We start from the raw sequence: 25,075 nt of genomic DNA on the forward strand, positions 1-25,075 counted from the left end.
GAGAGAGACACAAAGAAAAAAAAGAGAGAGAGACCATTGGAAATCGGTGAGTGACATGCCCGACAGCAGAGCGGCCGCCCACTCCAACAGGCTGGGTGAATCTTAATTGTGTAATGTTCATTGAAGAGTCAGCACAATGCTACTGAGACCGCGGAGGAGCGCCGAGCCGAGCCGAGCCGAGCGATGAAATGCTCCCACCGAGGAGGACGCAGATGGACAGCTTGGTGGAGCCGCTGGTCGCCCAGTACCTCGCCATGGGATGTCAGTCAAAGGAGAACCAAAACGAAAGCATAACGGCAGACGAAAAGGGGACAGACGATATGTAAGCGCAGTCTCTTTTATTTAGAAACATTGCAGAGGAGTTTCTGGAGATCTTTTCTCCTCTAAGTGTTTGGATTTTATGCTTTCCACCACAAAGCATAAAATATCTCTTTATCGAAGCTTGAAAAGGTGCTTCTGTTTCTCTAAAACTGAGGCGGAATGTTTTCCCAGCGTCTTTACGCACTGCTAAAGCCTCAGCTCTGTGCGTCAGTCTGGATTGCTTAGCTATACCTAACTTGAAACTTATTCAGTATTTACTGGTCATTTTAGATTTTGAACTAACTGGATGTCTGCTCTCCTTTAGTACTGGCCAGATTTAAAGATATAAAGGAAATTAGTACAATATGCAACCTTATGGGAGAATCTGAAGCAAACCATATTTGAAAACTAATTATCAGGTGTCCACATGGTCTTTGCATGTTTTGACACCTGCATTTTGACATCAGAAAGCAGTGCTAAAAGACAAAACAACAAAATAGAAGAAAAAAAAAATAAGAGCTATTTTACATTTTTGGCTGTAACATACACAAAAAGGCAACTTAGGATGAGAAAAGCAGATATCTGAGTTTGGTTTGAATTTTAAACATACAATCACGAGCTAAGAAGATGCAAATATGCTTCCAGTTTTCTCAAATTCTGACACCCTCCATACCTCAACTTGCAAGCAGGTAAAATTAAATCTTATTCTCATCCAGACTCGACTTAATTATACATATGTTTATTAAATTTGTACTTGACCAGCAGTATTTTTGTGATAAAAATATGTGAAAAGCACAAAAGAATTACAATCACATTTTAATTTTACACTCACCTATCCTGACCTAAGTACATGTTTTGGTCCCACAAACCAAAACATGTACTTATTCGTAAAGTTTTTATTGTTTGTAATTAATATCCACTCATGCTACAGGAAGTCCTCTTCTTCCACCGATTTACACTTGTTTTTCTTGTTTCCCCCCAAGGAGGGTGACTCCAGGACATACTCACAACAGGTCTAGAGTTTCTCCTCCTCGCCGTCCTCACAGGTTCCACAAACCCATGTCATCCCCGATCACTCCAAATAAATCAGCAATGTCTCTGGGACATCTAACCAAAGCAAGCTGGGAAGAACTCATCCACGCTTGTTTGGAGTTGTTTGGTAAGTCCATGCTGATTATTATTGGTTTATATTCTATAATTTGAGATCCTGCCTTAACAGACCAGATATGTGTAGATTTTTGTGGGGGAATAATGGTGACAATGTTTTAAATTTTGGGCAGAAGCTGTCTTTCTTTCACATCACCTTTCCAATCTTTAAGTGTAAAGCTTTGCTTTATTTCTCCTACATTTGTTTTGCTGCCATTGATTTGATTTTGTTTAAAATTTGGCCCAAGTTTGTATTTTTAATTGATGTTGATGTTGAAAACTATGTCATTTGAAGTAGGAATGTGGAAAATGGCCATGAATGATTTTTCCATTTCTGATTTGCATTCACATTTAATGGGCTGTGCCTGCTGCTCTCAAATGGGAGACCCGTTTTGCTGTTTGACATAGAAATCTTCTGCATTTTTGCCTCCTTTTTCCATAACCCATAATTTGAAATAATTTCCTGCATTTTTATTGGATTTGAAGAGGCAATGCTGTGTTTATGGTCAATCAAACTGCACCCACATGAGGTGAACCAGTTTACCTGTCATCTTCTAAGCTTTCAGCAAGGCAAACCTTTAGCTACACCCAACTGGGAAACTGAATGGGAGATTTGGGAGTGTTTGAAGGTTTTGTGAGGAAGATTGACGACTTGATTAAAGACTTTGTAATCCCCAAAGCTGAAGCTATTGTTAATTTTGTTTTTTGTTTGCTGCCTACGGACTGATTTTGATTTGCTTTGTTAGATATTTGTATGAATGTATTTTCAGTAGAATCCAGTGGTTAGGCCTATATTATAGTCATTGTAGGGCGGCTTGATTGTTGGAAAAATAGTTTCGACTCGTAGTTTAGCCAAAAATAATTTTAAAAAATGACAAATGTTTGGAAAAAAGGTGAATCAAACATGAAACCTACCTTGATGTGAATTCTTGTTTAAATTTCTCTCAAAATATCTGACAAAAAATTTAATCTGTAATTCGTTTTTCCGTGCCGTCAGCCATTTTTACTTGAACTGACGTCAGAACAAGAAGTTACACCTTACATGGGGTTAGGCTTCAACAGAGGTGGAATCAAATACTTACATGACAGAGATTATAAAAAATAACAGCACAATGGTGAAATAAGTCAGAATACAATGCAAAGAAAAGTAAATATTTTTTGACTATTATATAATGTTTTGTGATCATTAAATCAAAATTTAACCCTAAACTTGAATAATAAGACCATCCAGATTGCTTAGTTTAATGGCAAAGTAAAGAGTAAGTGCTATTTTGGTTCAGTAAAATTGTAATATTTCTGCTCTATTTGACATAGCACATGGTGAATTGCCTGACAAGTTCATGAAAACGTCAGCAGGGAATCAGTTTTTCTTTTTTCAGAGATGTAAAAAGTATTCCTATTGGACATTTAAATAAAAAACTGATCAATATTTTATTTTCCAGAATTGATACTTTTACACTGTTTTCTTATCTTTTATATAAAATTTCAAGCTTTACTGTTTTTATTTTTTTTCATTTTGCCATCGTTGACCTTTCTTTAGATTTCTAAGCCATAACATTTACAAATATCCATTTTGAGGAGAGTTGTGACTACATTGTAAAATTCCACCATGATAATATTTTTAAAATAACTCACAGAAATGAGAATGCTTTTGAGAAAAAGGGAAGACGTTTTGTGTTCAGAGATTGGAGGTGTTGGAGAGGAAAGGGTCAGCTTGCTCCAGGCACCATTCATGCATTACGTCCATCACCTGGTTGTAAAGAGGATTTACTGTACCCCCCCCCCAAAAAAAAGACACAGTGGTGATTGCATAGGCTGCTGTTGGATCAGTCAAAGATCGTTGTCTCAATCAAGTTGTCTGGAGTGCTCTCAGAGTTATGGTGATTGCGTCTCTGAAGAGACAGCTTTCAGATGGCCGTTGCCTGGTTACGCAAATGCAGCAAAAGCAGTGGAGATGTGCTACGATGGGCTGCACATTAAATGACATTTCATAACTGCATTTATCTGCAGAAAAAGAAGAAGTGGGCTGTAATGACAGCCTTCCTCTCTTATGAGGTTTATCAGAGAGACAGAATTTATCAGTGAAGCTGTATGGAAAGACTTATAGATAAGTAACATATTAGATCCTATTGGTTGTCATTCCTTTTATTAAAAACATTTTTTTTTATATCTCTACACAGGATGTAATCTATTTGTTCGGTATATTATGGTTGGGGTTTTCCTTGAATGGTTTTTCCTGATAAAATGGCAAACACATCTGTTCCTCTTGGCTCACATCACACATGAACCCCCCGCGGTCCACAAGTCCTGCCACCTTTTTTCTCTTCTTTTTTTTTCCAATTGTGAGAGCAAACGTAAGAGCAGTTTAAAAGATTACCATTAGTAGAGCTTCAAGCTTGGCCAAACTGAAAGGTCAGCTCCCTGAACTGTAGCCCTCAGATGCCTACCAACCTTTGAAATGCAGGAACGCTGCGTGGTGTGGATCAATGGCTGACATCATCACTCTCTTCAGACCCCCACAGCACCATGAGCTGTGCTGTTCACTCACAAAATGCATGAGCCTGTTTCTTTAAAAGAGAAAATGTGAGATTGTCCATGTGCTGTAGTTAGCAGAAAAGGAAATCTGTGAAAAGCGAGCTGGGAATTGTTTTCCATTCACAAGAAAGCTGTTAATGCTGGTATGTGATTTTCAATGTATAGCAAGCTTGAACAAAAACTTCATGGCTTCTGGGTATTAATTTAAAATAGAAATGTACAACATGTCCTAATTTAGTTAAAACAGAAAAGTGAAAAATATTTCTGATGTTGCAAACCAAAAAAATATGATTCTAATAATGCTTGTAACTGTAGTATAAACCATAATCCTTAATTATGGTTTATTTTACTTCAGAAAAAAAATGCAAACATTTAATAAACGTGTTATTAGTTAATTCACAGCTTGGGTAAAAAAATTATGGCTTTTTATCTATCCTTTTCTTAATAGGAAGATATTAGCTGTCTAATTAGTCAGGCTATCTGCTCAGGTAGCAGTCCTGCTACTTACTTAAAAATGTAGTTTAAACAGTGTTTCCTTAATGAAACACTGCCACCCATCCATGAAAGGGATGGGTGATATGATTGTCTGTGGTTTTCAAGACTAGAAGAATTTATAATATGAATTTATAAACCATTAGGTTTATAACGTCATAAACCCATCTGACTGGCAGTGCTCAGCAGCAGGGCGAAGGGCAGGGCTTCATCACTCTCATTAGAATTAATGATCTGTTGACGCCACAATACATCACTAATGTGTGTCAGCTGAGCTTATTGGAGAATTTTTGGAGAGTGCGGTCATGAGAACAAAAGTCACCTATATTTTGTAAAATATTTACAATTTTTTTATTGTAAGCGGTATCCTCCTCATGACTAGAGATGTACCAAGAAGATCCCAGAGTATTAATAGTTTTTCTTAATCAACTGATCTGTGATTTACAAGACAAATATTGAAATATCTGAATGGTTTTTCCTCTCTATTAAATGCATTAAAGCTAAGAACTCCCAACATTATTATTTGTAAATTAATCAACCAGCGTTATGTGACTTTTTAATTAATTTAAACAAAATCTGTTAAAGTTTAGGGGCATATTCCTTTATGCATACATGGGGAAAATGTAATCCCTTTATTTTTTGTTGGAATCAAAATAACAATACAACCTCTGACATGAAACCTGCAGCACATTATTTTCCTTTTTGTATTTACGGACATTTGAGAAAAAAATAAATAAGGAATCAGCAGGCCCAGTCTTAATGGAAACCAAAAATCTGTATTAGTAACTATCAACTGATAATTGTTTTAAATATATTTCAGCTGATTATTTCATTACAGTATGTTATTTCAAACATTTTTATCCAAAATGTGATCATTTATTGAACCCAAAAGCAGGTGCTATTTTATTCCTTTTTAAAAGCAATCTTTTAGTATCTTATTTAAGCTGTTTGCATCAACAGCTTGTTGTCTGAACACAGATTTATTGTTCAAAACAAAAAGATATCCTTTTTCCCACTTACTTGAACCAAAACAAAACAAAAGGATCATCCCATCTGACAGCCTCTTTCAAAACAAGGAAAAGTTCAAACAGGCAGGTTTGGAGCGGCTGATGAATGTTTAAGATAACCTTAAAAGCGAGCCAGTCAGAGCGTGCGCTCCTAAGTGTTTATCACCAACCAGTATCACGTGGTTTCAACTTGCTGGGCGGCAGCTTTCCTAATGTTCCCATCACGAACAGACGGTCCAGAAAGGATTTCCTCCTGCAATTAACCCTGCACAGGGAGTGTTGGTGGTTGGAATGCTATGAAGCAATTGTTTACCAGATACAGTCAGAAAATTTTGTTGTAGATCCGACACTGTACCTGATTTCTTTATGAAGTTATAGCTATAGAAAAAAAAAAAGCTTCTAATGATTTTGTTTGAGCAGAAGAATTTGACAGAAATACAACCATTTAAATACATTAAAGCTGTCCATCAATTACATCATTTGAAACTGAGAAATCATTTAATTAGCCTCTTTTACTTTCTCAATAACTCGATGGATGAGGTCATCATGGTTTAGACGGTAGCAGCCGCATGTTACTAACAGAAACACAGCCGATGTAGGATATGGTGGGCTAGATTAGTCAGCTGCAGCAGGAGTGATCAGTTGCTTACAGATAACAAAGATAAGAAAGCATGTTGCCATGGTGTCTGAGGTATTTTCAAGGTAATATGGTTTAAACGTGGCCCCCTCAAATGTCTGATGGCCTTGATGGTCCCATGGCAGCTGCAAAGCTTTTTTATTTAAGCTTGTTCTCTAGATTTTCCATTTCTACAGACTTCTGGTTATGAAGAGAACAAGGGTGAAAAAGTCCCACAGTATATACATGATTTTCCCAGTAAACAAAGATTCTATGCGGTTAACCTCTAATTCCCTGTTTCAGTGGTTTGAAGATTTCCTGAAGATATGCTGTGTTCGGCTTTAAGCAAGACACAGCAACAATTTGTATGAAATCGTGTCATGTTTTGTGTATGTGCAGTCTAATTCTATTTTGTGGCTGGGAAAGAATTGCTTTGTCTATGCATGTCTCAAGATGTCAGCTGTAGCACACAGTCAAGATAAGGAAAGGTGGTCTGTTCACAAAGGGAGGAAGTTCTGCTCATGAAAGGAAAAAGGAAGTGAAAAAGGTAGTGAGACAGCAAGCATCAGTGGTTCACACAATCAGAGGAAAAGGTAAACCTTCCGCTGCAGGGTCTGTGGATAGTATGACTAAAGCATGTGTATGAATTGTTGTTTTTTTACCCAGTCCAAGTAATTAACTGGGTAAGTGAAACAGTATTTGCACTGGTGGAAAGAAATTTTCTTTTTCGCAGTATTCTGTAAACCCTTTTCAACTTGTCACGAAAACTTACAGAAACCTATTTAACCTTCCCGTTAAGGGTTTTGACAAAGAAGCCTGTCAAAGCTTTTTTTCCAGTTCCAAATACTTGATAATCAATCTAATTTTTGCCTATAGCTTTCAGAATGATTATGTTGATAAAACTGAGGTTGACATTGAGTTTTGTGGTGAAGTTATTTGCATGGCAATCTGATCTAGAATAAAAAAAAGCTGTTTCATGTAACTGAATAGTTCTTCAGTCAAATAATGAAGTGGATGCAAAACATATATAAAGTTCACAGCAATTGCAGTGATGCATTTTTTTGCATCACTGCAAAAAATACATTTGCTATGTATGTAAACATGGCAAATGTTTACATACATTTGCCATGTATGTAAATACCAATGCAGATTTGGAAACATTGTAATTATCAGTAACATTTTGTTTTAGTTTTATTTTCAAGAAATTATTTATCCTCCTCCTCCTACAGTAGAGAAACCATACAACATAATGTATTTTACTCTTCCATTCGTTTTACAAATAAATATTGATAGATGTGCATTTGTATTCATAGTTGGTTTTCTTCCGCACATAGTATTTTGCATGCATGTTAAAAAGTTAAATTTTGTCCTTCTGTGACGAGCGCACATTCACACATGCACAGCTAGCAGCAAACTTTAAACTCAACTTCTTTTGGATTTCTTTGAACATTTTCTTTCTTATTGCCTCTTACGTACGAAGAGCAGATTTGTGGAGTGTACGACTCATGCTTGTCCTATCAACTGATTCTCCCACTAAGATGTGAATCCCTCCTGCTGGTCCACAGTTAACATGAGCTCACGACTGCACAGCTCAGTTTAGCCTGACAGCTGTATTTTGAGGATTTGCCGCAACACGATTCTCTTTCAAGTTTTTGATGACAGATTAAACAATGCTGTGTGACACATTTAAAACTTGTGAGGCTGTTTTTTTTTTTAAATCTCCACAATTTGACCCCTAACCCATATGCTGCTGAATTTATTCTAGGACTGGCCGATATAGATAAAATAAATGTATCACAATATAAGGATTTCATATTGGTCAATATCGATTATAATTATCGATTAGTCTTTTGTTTAAAATATCTGAAATACTGCCATACTGGTAATATGATCTTACCTGTTTTATCAATCTGTTGTTCTCATTTTTTCCTTTCACTACTTGCCGTTGTTTATTATTTTTAAGCAATTATGAGGCAAGGTGGCAAAACCTGAAAATGCTGATGCACATGTTACTCAAGAGGTTGTTGCTAGGTAACCAAATAAGTGAGTGAGTTATGTCACCCGTCTTGCGTAGCTGATCGTGAGAAGTTGAGCAGATAAAGTCTTTGCTTTGCCTGCAGCCCCCAAAAATCTGTGTAGTTCGGGATCAGAGCTCAGTGAAACTATTGATATATTATTTATCAATATTGATCACGTTTTTTTGCGAGGTATATCGTTATTGATTTATTTCCCTGTCCTAATTTATATTGAGATTAATTCTGACAAGAGCAGGACTCATAATTAGGTGACTTCTTAAAGCAGTTGGTTGCACTTGATTTTATTTATTAGTCACATTTTGAAGCGTCTGAATACCGATGCATGCCACACTTCTCAGATTTTTTTTTACTCGGGGAAAAAAAAAAGAAAAGGTCTTTCCCCTTTCATCATTAGGCATTACTTTGTGTGTATCACAGAAAAAAAAACAAAACACTTTAATAGAATTACTTAGAGACTAATGATTGCTTTTGAAATAATTAAATTTCTATCCTAAATTGTTTCTATTTTCTTCAAATGGCAGTCAAAGGCATTCTAAAATATTTTTGACATCTGGACAGAGCAAGTTGTTCACACATATGTGCTCTCTTCTCTCATTTGGCTTAATAATAGGCATAACTTAGCAACATCTCAATTCTATGACGCTGGTTTGGTACATACTCTGTCACTGATAAAATGTCTTCTACTCTCAGCTGATTGCAGTTTTTTTGTTCTTTTCAGATGCTGATGGTTGCGTGAGGAAGACCAGCCACCTGCTGAACATCACCCTTACCATGCATCGTCTCCTCATGTCCTCCAGCGACCTGCTGGACAAACTCATCAATCTATATCCTTTAGCAGTCCACCAGCAGCATACACACTGCGCCTTTGTCTCTTGATTCAAACAACCCTTATTATGAGCAGAAAAGTGAACATACGACCGGTTCACTGGACCCGCTGAGGGCTCGGTTGTCAACAGCAACGCACAGTCAAGCTCATTACTGGCTCAGATCTTTCAGCTGTCAGTGTAAAGCTTGATGGGCAAGTGGCCTGCTTTCTCTCTCTGTACTCCATTTTGCATTCATTTTTTTCTCTCAGCACAACTTTGCTTCACTAAGGCTTGCACTTCATCCATTCAGTAACAGGGAGGATACTACCTGACTGCTGTTGGTCTCCTTTAATATGTTTGATTAGACTCTTTTCATTTGCACTGATTCACACCTAGAAGATGATTTTTTTTTCCTTTGATGGTAGTGAAGTGACTATAATTTTAGCTTCTCTTCAAAGAAACAATGGTGTCACAAACTCTTGTACAGTACTCTACTTGGGGTTTCAGGGGTTAATTACCGCTGCCTCTGATCAACTATACTTAGATAGACCCTGCCACTGATCACATAAATCCTCCATCAGTTCACACGAGCATGTTTATTTTTTTTTAAACCCTCTCATTCTGGGATAAAGACCAAAAAAGACACAAATAATCAATTCAGGATCAAGAAAGAGCCATGGGGGTCATTAGCTGTCTCAATCACTGCCTAACCGTGTGAGTGTCTTCTGTTCCAATGATGTAGTTAGCCTTCACTTGTTTCTCAATGGGATTGCCATAAAGAGTCATACATTTGGGCTAGTCACACTGACTTAAAATATGTACTCACCATATTTTTCATTCACATAATAATATGCGACAGCCGCATTGTCGTTAATGTGGTTTGCAAATAAAAAAATGTAAAATGTGACATGAAACCCCCTTTACTTTATTGATGTTAAATAAAAATATACCAATTAATATTATGTGAAGGTGTCAGAGTTTTTTAGAGAATATTAGTAGACAAATGGCAATTTAGAGACAAAGAGCCACTGCACAGATTGCAGGGAAAAAGTTGTGGGAAACAACCTTCCAAGTAGGATTAGATTATAAAACAAGGTCTCTAGCTTTGGACGTCTGAAAATAGAAAGAGTACAGCATGGCTGCAAACCTGGCAAGACATGACTATCCACCTAAACTGATAAGACAAGGCAAGGAGAGCCTTGGGGTGGAGATTCAGCTTCCAACAAGAATAATTGAGATTGATTTCGAATTATTAAAGCATATTCAAGCATTAGAATGGCCTAGTCAAAAAGGATATTTATTAACTTGAATATTGATGTTGACAGATGCTCTCTATTCAGTCTGACTGAACTTGAGGAATTTACCAAAGAATTTGGTTGACAAGACTTGCAGCTGCAATTACTGGGAAAGGTGGCTCTATAAACATTTTGACTCAAGGGAGCTAAATACAAAAGCACTCTATACGTTTCAGTTTTTATTAGTTTAAAAGTTAGGAATCCATTTATTATTTGACTTTGAATGCAGAAATGTGGCCTATTTTGAGTCAGTCTACCACATAAAATCCCCTGTAAAACAAGCTGATGCTCTTGCAGCATTCTGCAGCAGAGTGTGAGCAAGTTCAGGAGCAGTGAATACTTTTGCAAAGCTCATTGGTGTGAGAACGGAATGGTGTCTGTTTCCTGTAAATAAATCAATGGCATATTGTTTTGATAAGCAACATGTGCAACTTGAAGGTTATCCACAGTACAGAGATTATGATTACTCTGTGGGCAGACATTGCTGGTTTAAATATCTATCTCCTGTGTCCTGACTCCAAACAATAGCTTTCAGCGATTGTGCGTTGCTTTAGACATGAGTTGTGTATTTTCTTTGTGCAGTTTGCTGTTCACTTTCCTTTGCATGCCAGAATGATTCATTTGGTGATGCTCATCAGAGTTGCAGATGCCTCCTCCCACATGACCAAATGTCACATGTGTTTGCCTTTTGGTTCACTAGGCTAAGTTTGTATTAATGAGTTTGATCCCCTGCAGGTAAATTATCCATGTGCTCAGTATTTACTGAAAACATACCTGTCATGCTTGGCATCTCTATATTTTATTGAAAAACAAGCTAGATTAAAATGTTAGTTCCTTATCTGCCTCTTACTTTTAAAACAGCTCTGGACAATGATCAGCCAGCAGAATGCCAGAGGATATGCTACCTCATCAGGTCAGTGCAACACGTGCCCTCTAGGTTCAGATTAAAAATTAACTCTTGACTTATGTCAGTTACATTGTTGTCATTTCTAACTTGCAGACATTGGATCCAGGAATTCTGGATGATGTTCCGCTTGCCCCACAGCTTGTCCGACAGCCTGGATGACTTCCGTGATCTGCTCAGAGAACACGGACAGGAGCATCTTTGCTCTCTCCTAGAGACCAAATGGATGTAAGTGTTAATTTCTTACCAGCTGGCCGACTGCGACATGAAGCCTACACGACTCCCAGTCAGTTTGCTGCAGTCCTGAAATCAGTCACGATCCAGAGCATGGAACAGAAAGCAGTCTCACCTTATGGTTGCTGCAAATGTTAACTATGTTAACTATGACATGAATTATAATTAAATGTTAAATAAATATATTAAAACAACAAATCCATTTTAATTTTTGTTGGAATTTTTGAATGTTTTAGGACTAAATGCAGCTTTTCTCTACAGAACTCTCTTTTGTGGTGCTGTTTTGGGATCAAGAGTATGTTAGTTTTAAGTGTGCTACTAGTTATGTCTGGACAAGGCAGGGGGTTTTGCCAAGACATCACCATTTGGTGTTAAATTAAATTTTCTGCATTTACAGATACACTGACCATCTTGTAATGAAATTCTAATGCTCTGTGATTCCAGAAAGTTGTCAGATAATTATTAGCCAGATTAATTAGATAGTAAGTTATGCTGTCAGTTTCACTTGTAGTTTCAGACTACTGTCATGAAACTACATGACAGCTTCAAGTCATGTAGTTTATCATTTATCATTTTGAAATTGTGTGTGTGGCACAGTTTTAAGTAGTGTGAAGTAAAGTTAAAACAAAACAAAACAGCTTATTTTTCTTTAAAGTCGCTCCACAATGAAACTTACTTAAGTTTGTCTTCTTTTCATTCTCCTCATATTTGACATTTACAAAATGGTAAATATTCATTTAATTTCAAATAAGTAACTTGCTACATTTTTGTGGCATGCAGTGAAATTAAAAACATGGCTGTCAAGAAAATAAGTCAAAACAAAGTTGCTTGTTATTTGGAGAGATTTTTGTCATTTTGATTAACAGATTATGTGAAAAATGTGTCAAATGTTTCTGTTTAAAAACTGTTAGCAGTTGGTCTGGCCTTGATTGAATAGTTTACTTTTAATTACCCTAAATCAGCAGCAGATTTCACACTTTTAAAGTTATCACCTCTGTTTCACTCTTATTGATGTAGATACGTTGTGCTGATGTTTTAGAAATGAACGAGAACGGTCGTGGAAAGCCAGCCAGAAGATTCAAGCTAACTATAGTAAAAAGAGGAAAGTTTCTCTTCTTTTCGATCACCTGGAACCCAGTGAGTTGGCAGACCACCTCACTTTCCTGGAGTTTAAATCCTTCTGTAGAATATCAGTGAGTATGTGCACTCATCTGAACTTAAAATATCTCTCTTGCTATACTTCACACCTTAGCTTGATTGAAAATACTCTCTTGTAAACCTTAAATAATTTCCCCCGTGGGAAATCCCTTTCAGTTTCCATACAGCAACTGATGGTCTTCTCTCTGCTCTCTCTGTCAGTTTATAGACTATATAAATTACATTCGAAGCTGTTGCATGAAGGACATCCCTGTGCTGGAGCGTTCCATTGCCCTGTGCAATGGGATTTCCCAGTGGGTTCAGCTGATGGTGCTGAGTCGGCCAACAGCTCAGCTGAGAGCTGAGGTTTTCACCAAGTTTATCCACGTTGCAAAGGTAGTGGTTAACTCAACCCCCACTGTTACTTTTATAGTACCAGAACTCGAGACACTTCCTCTGTGTATCATCCTGTCTGCTATTGTTAACATGAATAACATGAATGACTTCAGCGCAGTTGCTACGGGTAAATTAAGAATAGCTTTTAAACTTTGCTAACTGTGGATGATGTTAAATCCACAGCTCGGGTAGGAAAACCTGTCTAGTGGACAACTATTTGTTGTGCTTTCCACAAATGTGGCCTAAATGGAAAAGTGACAAAATATTTGAATTGTTGCAATAAAGCTTATCTATCATATCAAGATCACAAATATCCTCCAACTGCCTGTGGCAGAATGTATTGATAAAACTACCCATTAACAATTTTTTTAAATATTGATAAAAAAATATTTAATTTTACTCCTTAAAATTAAATATTGAACTTTATTTGACTTGGCTTTTTTTGACAATTTTATTTACACAAAAGAGCCACATAAGTAGTTGCAGCAGGCCAGATTTGGGCCTTAAGCTTGACACGTGGTCTATACCATGAAACACGGTGGTGCCAGCATCATGCTGCGGGGTGACTTTTCATCAGCATGAACAGGAAAACTGGTCAATAAAAAGTGAATGGAGCTACACATTTAACATTTTGAAAATGATGTATAATTTTTATGCCATTTCACAGTTGGTGCACATCATGTTGTGTTGGTCTGTCGCATACAGTGATTAGATACAGGGCAGCATGTGGTTATGACAAAATGTTGAAAGGTTGAAGGGTTTGAAAGGCACTGTATTCTGCAAATTCTTCATAATAACATCAATCTAGCATATCTAGCTAGATTGATGTTTATTGTTTATATCAATGAGCTAAACGTTTAACAAATAGAAAAATATTAAGTAACTGAAGTGGTCAAAACATGGCAAGGAGTTTGGTCTGAAAAATTGAAAACCGGCTTGTGATTGCTATTGCTGACCAGACCGAGCTTGTTAAAAGCTTTCCAAAGGGAAGCTGCTTGCAGCCTGCTGAGAAGTGATACACCAGCATCAGGGAGCCGTTAGGCAGCCTTGTACTCTGGTGGACCTCTCACGCTGACAGTAATGCACCAGACTGCTGCTGCTCATTGCTGTCAACCTCGAAACTCATGGGTGTGGAAACGAATTTCACACCATAATGCTTCAGTGACAGCACAAATTAGAAAACTGAAAAGAGGGAGAAAAAGGGCTTCCAAAAAAGAGTGAGATATCAGTGTGCAGCAAGAAAAAGACAACAATATAAGTGGCTTATGTAACATCAGTGTTGAGAGTTACATAACAGGGCTACCTGGAACAAATTTAATTGTGCGTGTTTTTTCACCGCCGATTTGAATTCACTGATACGTGTTTTGTGTGCGTCTTTCCCCTAGTGTCTACATCTTATGCACAACTACAACACACTAATGGCAGTGGTGGGAGGGCTTTGTCACAGCTCGATATCAAGACTGAAAGACACCACATCACATGTACCCAATGAGGTCACCAAGGTAATGCTTAAAAAAGGCGCATAAAGTAAAAATGCTTCAGATCAAATGTTTTGCGATGAACCTAAACTGTATAAAACAGTTTTCACTTGTAATTTAATAACTATGCAAATTGCCAGTGTTCAGACTGAATTTATGTGACGTTGTATAAAACATTGCACAGTAAGATTGAATTTCATGCACATACTACTATGTCACACAGCTGCTAATCTGTTTTACAAGTTTTCCAGGTTGTAATTCTCAACAGGGGTATTCATTCCCATGACTGAAAAAGAAAAAAAATATGCAAAAAATCTAAACAGAGTACAAAGAAGCTGCAGACAGTGTCCACCCAGGAAAAAATAGAATTAAATCAATAATAGCAATGTCTGCTGTAGGGCTGAAACGATTCCTTGAATGACTCGAGTATCTCAATTTTTAAAATTCCTACAGGAAAATTTACGTGCCTCGAATCTTCGTTAATTTGTGTTTTACTATTTAGCGCACCATGTTCCGGCCAGGATATTATTTGCGTTACGCAAAACTCTGAGTTGCTCCTCTGAGTTGTTGACGAAAGTTTAAATGTTAGCGGCATAATGTCTAATTTTCAAGTCCGGCCTGTGGGGATTTTAATGAATGATAATAATTTTGTTATTGTACAGTAATAATAATTGTCAGCGTGAGTCATAGCCGACTATAAAATCCTTAAATGTTGCTCCAAGAAAATAATTACTGCATGCAATTAACTAATTTCCTTTTATAAAAGACAATCAAGAAATTACTTATATTTAGCAAAACATCAGCAATCCTGATGTACTTTGAAAGATAAAATTTCAAAGTATACTTTGAAAGATAAAATTTCTCCCAGACAATGAGAATCTAGAGATCTAAATAGGAATGTCCCATGAAAAACATTTCAGCACCAGATTATATCCACACCATGACCACAAAAATCTGCCATAACGTGGAGCTTGCCGGATCTTATGAAGTTCTTCTGTGATGTAAAACTAAGGCTCACTCTCCATTGCGTGCCATAGAGCATCAGAGTCTGCTGACAGTTTGAGGAAGCTCAAATCTTCTGTGGTGACAAATTGGTGGTTGTTATCATAGTGCATATCTAGGTCCTGTGTGTGACGTAAAGTAGCCCGATCGCAGCAATGGCTCTCCTCTGTCAAATGCTAAATAAACTCACTAAGATGGAGAGGAGGGCCCACATCCCCAAATTGCGCATACATGCTGTTTGCTGAAAGACTAGGATAGTACAGAATTTTTTATTCTGCTGTTCAAAAATGCAGAGAGAGGTCTTGGAATAAGGATTGCCACGAAAGACACAATAGCAAAACCTGTTTGTTCAGGAAAGCTCAGTTTCAGCTTTCCTGATACATTCATAAAAATGCTGATGTTGTTTCCTCCAAGCTGATGATGGATGGAAAGATGAAAATTGTCTACTGGATTCTGAATATGGTGTGATTCAATAATGTTTGAACAGACACAGAGATCCTGAAAATGATAGGGATATCTTAATCTGGAGTGAATGGAGCCCTTAGATAAGAGCTAAAACCAAGTTCAGACAAAAACATGAAAAAAATGGCTATGCAAATCTGCCTATGCTGTCTTTACTGATACTCACCATCAGCAGTCATTGCACAAAATCGGGCCCTGCACAGGTTGCCTGTCCACTAAATGTCCAACAGTGTATAGAATAGAAGTAATTATTAAAACCCTTTTCGTATTCATCACATTGTTGCTACTTAACAACTAAGTAGGAACAATAATTAAGGTTCAAATATACTCTAGTGTATTTTACATCTGAATCTATTCCCCAGGTACTGAACGAGATGACGGACCTGCTGTCCTCATGCAGAAACTATGACAACTACAGACAAGCTTATAACAAAGTGACAGGTTTTAAAATCCCAATCCTTGGTGTCCATCTCAAAGACCTTATTTCAGTCAATGAAGCCATGTCAGACTATGTGGATGACAACAAGGTGAATGTCCAGAAGCTTCAGGCACTCTACAACCACATTAATGAGCTCATTCAGCTGCAGCAGATTCCATCCCAACTGGACGCAAATAAGGACCTTGTTCATCTGTTGACGGTAATGAACCTCTCAGCAAAACTTTGAATATTAAGACTGTGTGAAATATTGCGCAGCGTGATGTGATTCACTAAGTTGTAGACACATACATAAATGGAAATGAGCCTGTTACAGCATGCAGTTTGTTATGTGTGGGTGTGATGAGAGCCCATGATCTATGAGTGTGTGGGTATCGAGCTGAATGTGAATGAGACTGAGTTCAGATTGCTGTATTGTTGTGTTATCTCTGTGTTATGTCTCATGGGCATTCTGTCCACTCAAATTACAGAATGCCCATGAGAAATAACAATTGTCCTGTGAAACTGAATTTTCCCTTAACACAGCATTTATTTCAAGGAGACATCCTGGCATATGGGTACATTCTTTTCTGTTTACCTCTCATGTGTTCATGTTGTTCTCTCACACAGTTGTCCTTGGACCTCTACTATACTGAGGATGAGATTTATGAGCTGTCTTACGCACGTGAACCAAAGAACTGTAAAGCACCGGTGAGTGACACATCATGCTAATCTCAGGTACAAACGCTTACAAATATGGCCCTGGTCAAACTTACAGGGACTTATTGGTAATGTCTAAAAAGCTTTTTTTAGACATTACCAGTAATCTCTAAAGAGACATTACTGGTAATGTCATTTGTTGGTAATGAATCACAGCTTCTTTGGAGGTGTGTGCAACACAGTTATTATCAGATTTTCTACTGGATTTAGATCTGAGATCTAAAATGTTTATGGAAGGAGCTTGATTTAGTTCATCATGAACCATTTTCTGTGATAGGTTTCTTCATATTTTGAAAGCATTGTTGAACTAATTTCCAAATTAGTTCAACTCCATGACCAAGAGTGGGATCTCTTGGTCATAGTTTGAATATTGTCAATGTAAATTTAATTTAAAACTTTGCATTTCCAAGAAATTTCCTTTGAAAACACTGAAGAATGACATCAGGTTGCCCTGAAAATCAATAGTCTTGTGTTTTTTTATGACTTTGTAGAGCACTAGTAGCTTAGTTTAGCCTGACACCTAAAAGTTCCTTTGCCACACAAAAGATTGTTAACCTGTTAGTTTGGAATTTTTTTTTGTCCAAGCCACACGATACTGCTTTGGTTTATAAAAAAATGTCTTAAGCTTTTTGGTTTGTGGAGGGCACATTAGTTTGCATAGTCATTGTGTTTGTTTAGCTGTTTTCTGCTGAGACACTCAGGAGCTAATAATAAACGTATAATTGTTGTTCGATGTCAGCATTATGTATGTGTCAAATATTGTTTCCTTCTTCAAGTAAATTTTTTTAACAATATGCATGAATTTTTTATATTTTTTTAAATAGCCAGCAACCCCCTGCAAACCTCCTGTTTATGTGGACTGGGCTTCGGGAGTGGCTCCTAAACCCGATCCTAGGACCATCAGCAAACATGTGCAGAGGATGGTAGATGTAAGTGCTTCTTCTTTTAAACTGCCGGTATACACATCCGCATGCATTCAATTCAGCATGCTCCTGCTGCAGCTAAAGCACACTGACATCATTGTGACTGTGCTTTCTTCTCGTCTCCTACAGTCTGTGTTTAAGAACTACGATCTAGACCAGAACGGATTTATTTCTCATGACGACTTTGAGAAAATCGCTGCAAGCTTTCCTTTCTCCTTCTGTGTCATGGACAAAGAGAAGTGGGTATTTGACAGGTTGCACCCTCCTTTTTGGGTTAATTTCTCTTCAGAGAGGAGAGGAAACAAAAGTGGTATTTGTTGATGAACATGGCAACAGGAAGTGCAAAATAGATAAAGAAGGAACCAATAAACCACCTTATAAATAGTCACATGGAAACCCAAGCAGCTCATGTTCCTAGTTTTAATAACATATTAGAAGAAGTAGATAAGTTGGCATAGATATTAATAGAACGTGCATATAGAAGGAATTATGTGGAAAATAAATTTATAAGATGTTTACTTTTAAACAGTGTGTGATTCATGGATGTTTGTCCTTTTTGGTTTTAAAGGAAAGGTCTTGTAAGCAGAGAGGAGATCACAGCTTATTTCATGCGAGCCAGTGTTATCTGCTCCAAATTGGGCCTGGGTTTTGTTCACAACTTTCAGGAAACGACTTACATGAAACCCACTTTTTGTGACAACTGCTCAGGGTTTGTAAGTAAACTTTACAAATAACCCCAGTGCCCCCCCAAAAAACCTTGTTTTTAATAGCATGACTAAACTTGTCGGTTTTCTCTGTTTTGTTGCATCCATTAATATGTTTTCTTTCTTGCATATTTTCAGTTATGGGGTGTCATCAAACAAGGATATAGATGCAGGGGTAGGTTTTATCTCTCTCTTGTTTCACTCCACCATATCTATCTTTGGCTAACTGTCGTGTTTAGAAACACAGAGAGGTGCATGCATTTTTGTAGTGGGGAGCAGGTGAGGTGAGCTGTGGTTTTTTGAGTTGCATTTTGCGAAGTGAACCCTGCAGCACAGGAACAAACTACAAAAAAAAAAAAAAAAAAAAAGACTCTTGTACTCTGAACAACAGATTTCCCCCTCCCCCGTCCTGCAGAAGATCTGAAAGAAGTATTTGTTTGCTCGGCTGTAGGCTTGCACCGGTCTGAGAGTTGCATTTGCAGAAGAGATAGTGTTCATTGAGAAGTGGGATGTCAGTTTGTTGATGTGAGGTGAACTTCCTGCTCTAACATGTGCATTGTTTTGGTCTACTCAGACTGTGGCATGAACTGCCACAAGCTGTGCAAGGATCAGGTGGCGTTTGAGTGCAAGAAGAACACCCGATCGACCAACACCGTTGACAGTCCAACACCCAGCTCCACTCCGATTGCATCAAGCACCTCAGAGGGTGGGTTTTTCTGATTGTGTTCCCAGCAGTGGTGGTCTGATTTTCATACATGTTTTTACTTTCACTACTCACTGTGAAAGTAAAGCTCTGTCACATGTGCCATCTGGTGGCGAAGACTTTTCAGTTTATCTCCTTATCTCAAAATGCAAACTATTTCCTGAAATCACTGTCAGCCAGACTCCACATGAAGCTAAAAGTCACAATTTACATTTTTGAGTTAAGTTCCCCGCAACTGAAACAAAACAACTGTTGAGTTCAAGGTCTGCTGTGAAGGTAATTTCCCTCCAGCTGTCATTGGGAACTGGTTCACTTACAGTAATTTTTAAAGCTGCCCACCTTCTGCAAGAAAGCTACTATTTTCAGAACAGATTAACTTTCAGTTTTACTTACTATGAACCTACTAAGAGATAACTTTAAAATATGTGGGCTTATGTCTGGTGCACTGTTTTGCCACATTTATCTTGCTAATCGTGACGTATGGAGCTTAGTCATTTTGTTTTATGGTGTTTGATGTCCTTTAAGATATGAAAGTGATTTAGGACCACAAAACAACCAAAAAAAACAAAACAATGTTGCACTTTCTACTTGTCTATTTGAAGAAATTAGTAATAAGATGGCTCTCCTCAGGCTCAGAGGAGTGTCCGTTCCCTTACCCGTCAGATGGAAGGAGGGACTGGAGCCCAGAATCTCCAATCACACCCAACTGGAGGCCTGCAAGAGTCCACAGCTACACCCAGACAGAGGGACCTCAGTTGTCCTCAATGACGCCTGAAGCCAGCCGTCTTCAGTCGTCTCTCCTAATCCCGGTCCCGCCCATCCTCCCTTCTTGCCCCAGCCCCTTGCCCTTGAGAAAACAACGATACTGTGCCAAGTGGGAGAACAGAGCCTCCGTTTTGCAAAAACCCAAAGAGCCAGTGGAGGAGAGCAAATGCACTTATGAATCTCTGGAATATGTGAGTACAAAATTTCTGCCTCACTGACATTTATTGTATTTAGCTAAAACCCAACCTTTACCTTTTCATTTTTCCTTTCAGGAAAACCTGAGACTCCAACAAGACAACGAGGCACTACGTGAGAAACTCAGGGAGACAAAGTTGGAAGTGGAGAAGTTGAAGTCATACCTGAAGAAACATACTCTTCATCCTGTGGAGGAGGATTCCTCCTCTTAGAGATAAAACCTCTGCAGAGAGACTGGTGCCAACGCTCTATGGTGGAAGATGTTAATTTTAATTTATTGATAATGGACAGTGAACATGTTTCACAAGAAAAGGTGCATCTCAATAAATTGCAATATCATTGAAAAGTTTATTTAAGATATCTAAGTGGCAGAAGAACTGATTAATTATACACAGAATTTCTATTAATTTTGGGAATTGTGGCGTATGGGCAATAAAAACCCCAAAATTCAGTGTCTGTCAAAATTTTTTTATAAACAGGAATGTTATGGAATGGCTTCAGCAGTTAAACGAAGGCCATCATTTACCTAACAGATATTGAGACAATGTAGTTAATTCACTGGATGTAATTTCTAGTGAGTCCACAAACAACAGGAAATAAAGGAGGCAAAGGACTGCAACACAAAGCCCATTTCAAAGCTTTGGAGAGTTTTACGAGATGCTGTGCTGCCATACACAGACACATATCACTTTGTATTTTATTATTCTGTGCAATATAGCTTCACTTTTTTGAAGTAGTTATGTATTTCATTTTGTTGAGATGCACCTCTATCCTGAGAGTCAGGTGACTTGGTAAAAAGTGAAATTGAGTTTTAGTGCCGATTGTGTATGAGTTTTCTAAGACTACATTGCAGGATGAAGTAACAGTTTGTGAATGATTTTCCTTGCATGCCTCAGAATTAAGCTACATTATGAAAACAAGTTAAACAGTTATGACCAGGCATGGGCCAGTTTGAGATTCTGATATGTTAATGCTAAGTAAAAATGTATTCACCGTATTTAGGGGAAAAATATTGAACTGAATTGTGAAAGAGGATAGGAAAAAAAAATCTGAATTGTTTTCTTCATTTTAAACAACAATACAACAGTTACTCTTTCTATTTCCAAAATATTGAAATATATTGATAATAGCATTTGAGAAAGACCCTAAGGATATATGAAAAATTGTTCTCCATTTTGGATCCTTAAACATCCGAAAAATGCCCATCTATTTAAATAGATTTTAAATGTTTGTGATTGTTTGTTGTAGCTCTGGTTCAGGAGTTTCTATGTTAACTGTGACAAAACTACACGGTATAGAGGTCACCTCTCTGTGTCAGCCTTGAAAATCTGCTCCTGAACTGACTTATTGCAGCTTGTGTTTAGATATTTCTGTTACATTATCAGTGACCACTTCTTTCGCCATGGGAAAATACAGAGCTCTGGCATGAAAACGTGGATTGTATTTGCAAAATGTGTTCATAACACAATCAGGGTTGCATGGCAGAATTGTCAAATACTAACTTATTGACAAATTTAGATTTAACTACCTGCATTTCTGTAAAACACATATTCTTAAACAAGTACATTATTAAGTTAGCTTTCTCGTTAGTTTTTCATAATTGTTTGGGATATGTTTTTATTTTAACAGAAATATTTCCAAACGGAAGAATTTTTATTTCCGCTAATTAAGGAAAGACTTGCAGCCAACTGACCAACAGTGCACAGCAAGTGAGGGGAGGGAAGTGCAGAGCTACTTTATGCTCCATACAAGCTAAAGAAACTTCTGATCAAAAAAGGGATTTTGAACAGAAGGAATGACTGGACAGAAAAATGCATATGTTTCAAAGTCTAGTAGCGGTAACCGGCCCATGCCTAGTTAGGACAGACAAGCTCTTTTCTCACAGGAGCAGGTATTTCTCACATCTGGTGAAACATTTCTTTCTTTTTTTTTTTTTTTTTTTGCCTCTGTCAGAACCCGTGAAAGACTGGCCATGATCCAATCAGCAAGTGCAGTATTTAAGAAAGCATAGCAAAATGTGTTTGATCAATTCCTGATCAGTTAGTGAACTTATATATTTATGTTAAACATAATAAAGCAGAAAACGGTTGCTGCATAAAGACAAACGTGTGCAGCAGGAAGCATATGACAGACAAGTTACTACCAGCGACAGTAAGAGGCCACTGTATTTTGTCTTCATTCTAAAAAATCTCCAGAACTGTTGTTGCCCTATCACTTTTTTTTCCTTTTCAGTGCATTGCTAATATTTATTGTCTGAAACACTACATAGTTCTTATACTGCATAAGAATTTTTTTTGTACACAATAGTGGTACTTTTGCTGACTTATTTATGCCCCTGCACAACTGCCTTTTTTTGTTGTGTAGCTGTATCATTTATTACTATGTGGTCTACTGTAGCAGTGTTGTACTGTGAATGATGCTCAAGATCCATGTTTTTGAATTGCGCCTAATGTACTGTAAATACAAGGTATACACATATTATGCCATATCAATTATGTCTAGTTTAACACCCAACCCCATGTATTGTTCTCTTATTGTTCTAATAAATAATGTGCACTCTGGATGATAATGTAGCTCCAGTGTTACCTCATGTGGCCATAGGGGGTCAGCAAAACCCCATGAGAACAGACATCTTGCCTCATTTTGATTGTTGACCTTCATTGTACCTGTTAGCTGAAAGTTTCTTTATGTATGTGGCTCTCCAATTAGAGGCATGTGTATTTAACTAATTGTATCAAAAACAAAATTGCATGACAACATCAAAGTCATGTGGTATTTTCTTGTTTTGTAGTTAACTTTAAACATATCTATGCAGCATGATTAAGTTGTATTTTATGATTTTGCACATGAGCCCTATTTTGTTGGACTTTAGCAAGGATTATTGATTATTGAGACTAGAGCCTTTAAAAGGAGCCTTTGCCCACTGAAATATCCAGTCTCCTATGTCTCCATAACTTTTCTGCAGCAAATATTGACCTTCAACCCTTTGGTTGGTAGAAGCAGAGATTCAGACCAAGTGTTTGTTTCCTCCAATTTCCACAAGCCTCACTGAAAATACCTGGCAATTTGTTGTATTAGTACTGTACACTAGTGTGAGCATTTTTGTAGCTTTAATTATTCCCCTGATGAAGGAAACCTATTCCCCTTGAATTAAATTGTGCTTCTTTACTTTTTCCTGCCATAATAACTTGTTTTCCTGCATTGGCATGAAGAGAGACCCAGTAAGGATACTCTCTGAGGCATAGCAAGCCGAGCCGAGGTGACAGCTAATTTACTTTTATTTGGATGTGACACCCAGCTGCTGGAGAAGAACATCCCCATTCTAGCAGACTTCATGCTCACTAAAGGCTGAATCATTTCCAACATCATTGCTATCTGAGAGAATGGCAGAAGAGAACCTATGTTCAACCCAAAAAGACATTGTTTTTCTCTCCCAACCAGAAGGTTGTCGAGAGCTGTTGAGAAACACGTAATTTATCCTGATATCTTAATATTTTTGCAACTAAACATGTTAACAACATGTTTATGGATATGTCACTAACATAAATTTTAAACAACTTATAATAATGTATTTTATTGGACTGGTTTGATAATACACACACCTTAAATTTCTAAAAACAGGAATGTGTGGAATTTTTCATTACCAAAATTGTAAAGTCTCAAGTTCAAGCACATTGTTTTTTTTTTAATTGAACAGCAAATTTCTAGTATAATTTCATCTGGACATGAGACTATTCTCATCAGAAGTGGTAATCCTCATCTAAATTGGTTGGTTTCTTTTTTTTTTTTGAGTATACTTAACACTGTAGCTGTATTTACTAAATGGTTGCAGTGATGAAGAAGGTCTCGGAGGAGAAGAGCATATCTACAGTCTGAGATCAGAAGGTGGCAGTGAACGGTAAGTGATCTTTTTTGTTTATTTTCTTTCAGAGATTCTTGTTTGAGGAACAAGAAATGTTGCATAAGCAGATATGAGAGCAGTTCGTTTTGGAGTGATTCATACTGCTGCTTTCAGGACAGCAGCTAGAAGACCAGTGAACGGATTCAAGGAGGGAAAATTGAAAGCATTTCCCCAACGATTGAAGGGAATGAGGAAGCAGAGCAATAAAACATATTGGTTCCTGTTGAGGAAGACAGCAGCGATGACTGTCAGAACTTCAGGGAGAAAGAAACACAAGAGAAGGTTGGCCAGATAACAAAACAATCTGGCATCTGCCTCCGGGGAGCTATTGTCTTTATGCTCCTTCTGATTGGTTTTGATGAGCTTCAGCTGCAGGGACACAACTGTCAGTCGCACCTTTGAATGTGAAAGGTGAGGAGGGACACACATACAAACAACCAATATTGGAAACCTACCAATTTATATGAGCTCTAGGATTTCAGCCAAGAAAAGAGATCTAATATCTCACCAGAATTATACCAGCAGCTTATTTATTCAGGGACCTTTGCCCAGATATTGTAAAGTAGGGCATAAGCCTGGATGTATCATTTTGATCTTGGGGAAACTGAGTCTACAGTGAAGTGAAAATTGTGCACTATGTGGTTGTTTCTGTAATCTCTGACTTTGAATGTTGCATAATAATTACTCTTGTAAAAAGAAAAGAAAAATGCAAAGAAAAACAAGTGACAATACACAAAATTATACTGTTGTGTATCTAACACAAGAAAATAATACTCCAGCACTATTTTATATATCTTATAATTTAGCATGATAATATATAATTTGATCACCAGATATTTAGGCGCCACAGCTAACATTATTTCAATCACTTAGCTTACTCATGCAATTCCTGACAAACTCACC

The 25,075-nt window shown here is 37.5% G+C and overlaps 1 protein-coding gene across 1 annotated transcript; it reads left to right on the forward strand.

Annotated features, from left to right (window-relative positions):
- The first annotated feature begins 87 nt into the window (after positions 1-87).
- LOC129365396 (RAS guanyl-releasing protein 1-like) lies at positions 88-22,832 on the forward strand. The gene is made up of 17 exons (XM_055038578.1): positions 88-322; positions 1,284-1,459; positions 8,851-8,956; positions 11,084-11,146; positions 11,234-11,365; positions 12,411-12,564; positions 12,731-12,904; positions 14,290-14,406; positions 16,209-16,484; positions 16,892-16,972; positions 17,806-17,910; positions 18,034-18,143; positions 18,473-18,617; positions 18,747-18,783; positions 19,183-19,314; positions 19,942-20,267; positions 20,349-22,832. Exons 1-17 carry the CDS (start codon positions 189-191, stop codon positions 20,481-20,483), a joined length of 2,403 nt encoding a protein of 800 aa, XP_054894553.1. The 5' UTR covers positions 88-188; the 3' UTR covers positions 20,484-22,832.
- The last annotated feature ends 2,243 nt before the right edge of the window (positions 22,833-25,075 follow it).

The sequence above is a fragment of the Poeciliopsis prolifica genome, unplaced genomic scaffold, assembly GCF_027474105.1.
Source record: "Poeciliopsis prolifica strain line A6 unplaced genomic scaffold, Auburn_PproV2 SCAFFOLD013, whole genome shotgun sequence".
In the NCBI taxonomy this organism is placed as follows: domain Eukaryota; kingdom Metazoa; phylum Chordata; class Actinopteri; order Cyprinodontiformes; family Poeciliidae; genus Poeciliopsis; species Poeciliopsis prolifica.

Coding starts and splice junctions, on each gene's coding strand:
- LOC129365396 (XM_055038578.1), top strand. CDS start 189: ATGCTCCCACCGAGGAGGACGCAGATGGACAGCTTGGTGGAGCCGCTG. Junction 11,147..11,233: donor AGGATATGCTACCTCATCAG/GTCAGTGCAACA, acceptor TCTAACTTGCAG/ACATTGGATCCAGGAATTCT. Junction 18,784..19,182: donor ACAAGGATATAGATGCAGGG/GTAGGTTTTATC, acceptor TGGTCTACTCAG/ACTGTGGCATGAACTGCCAC.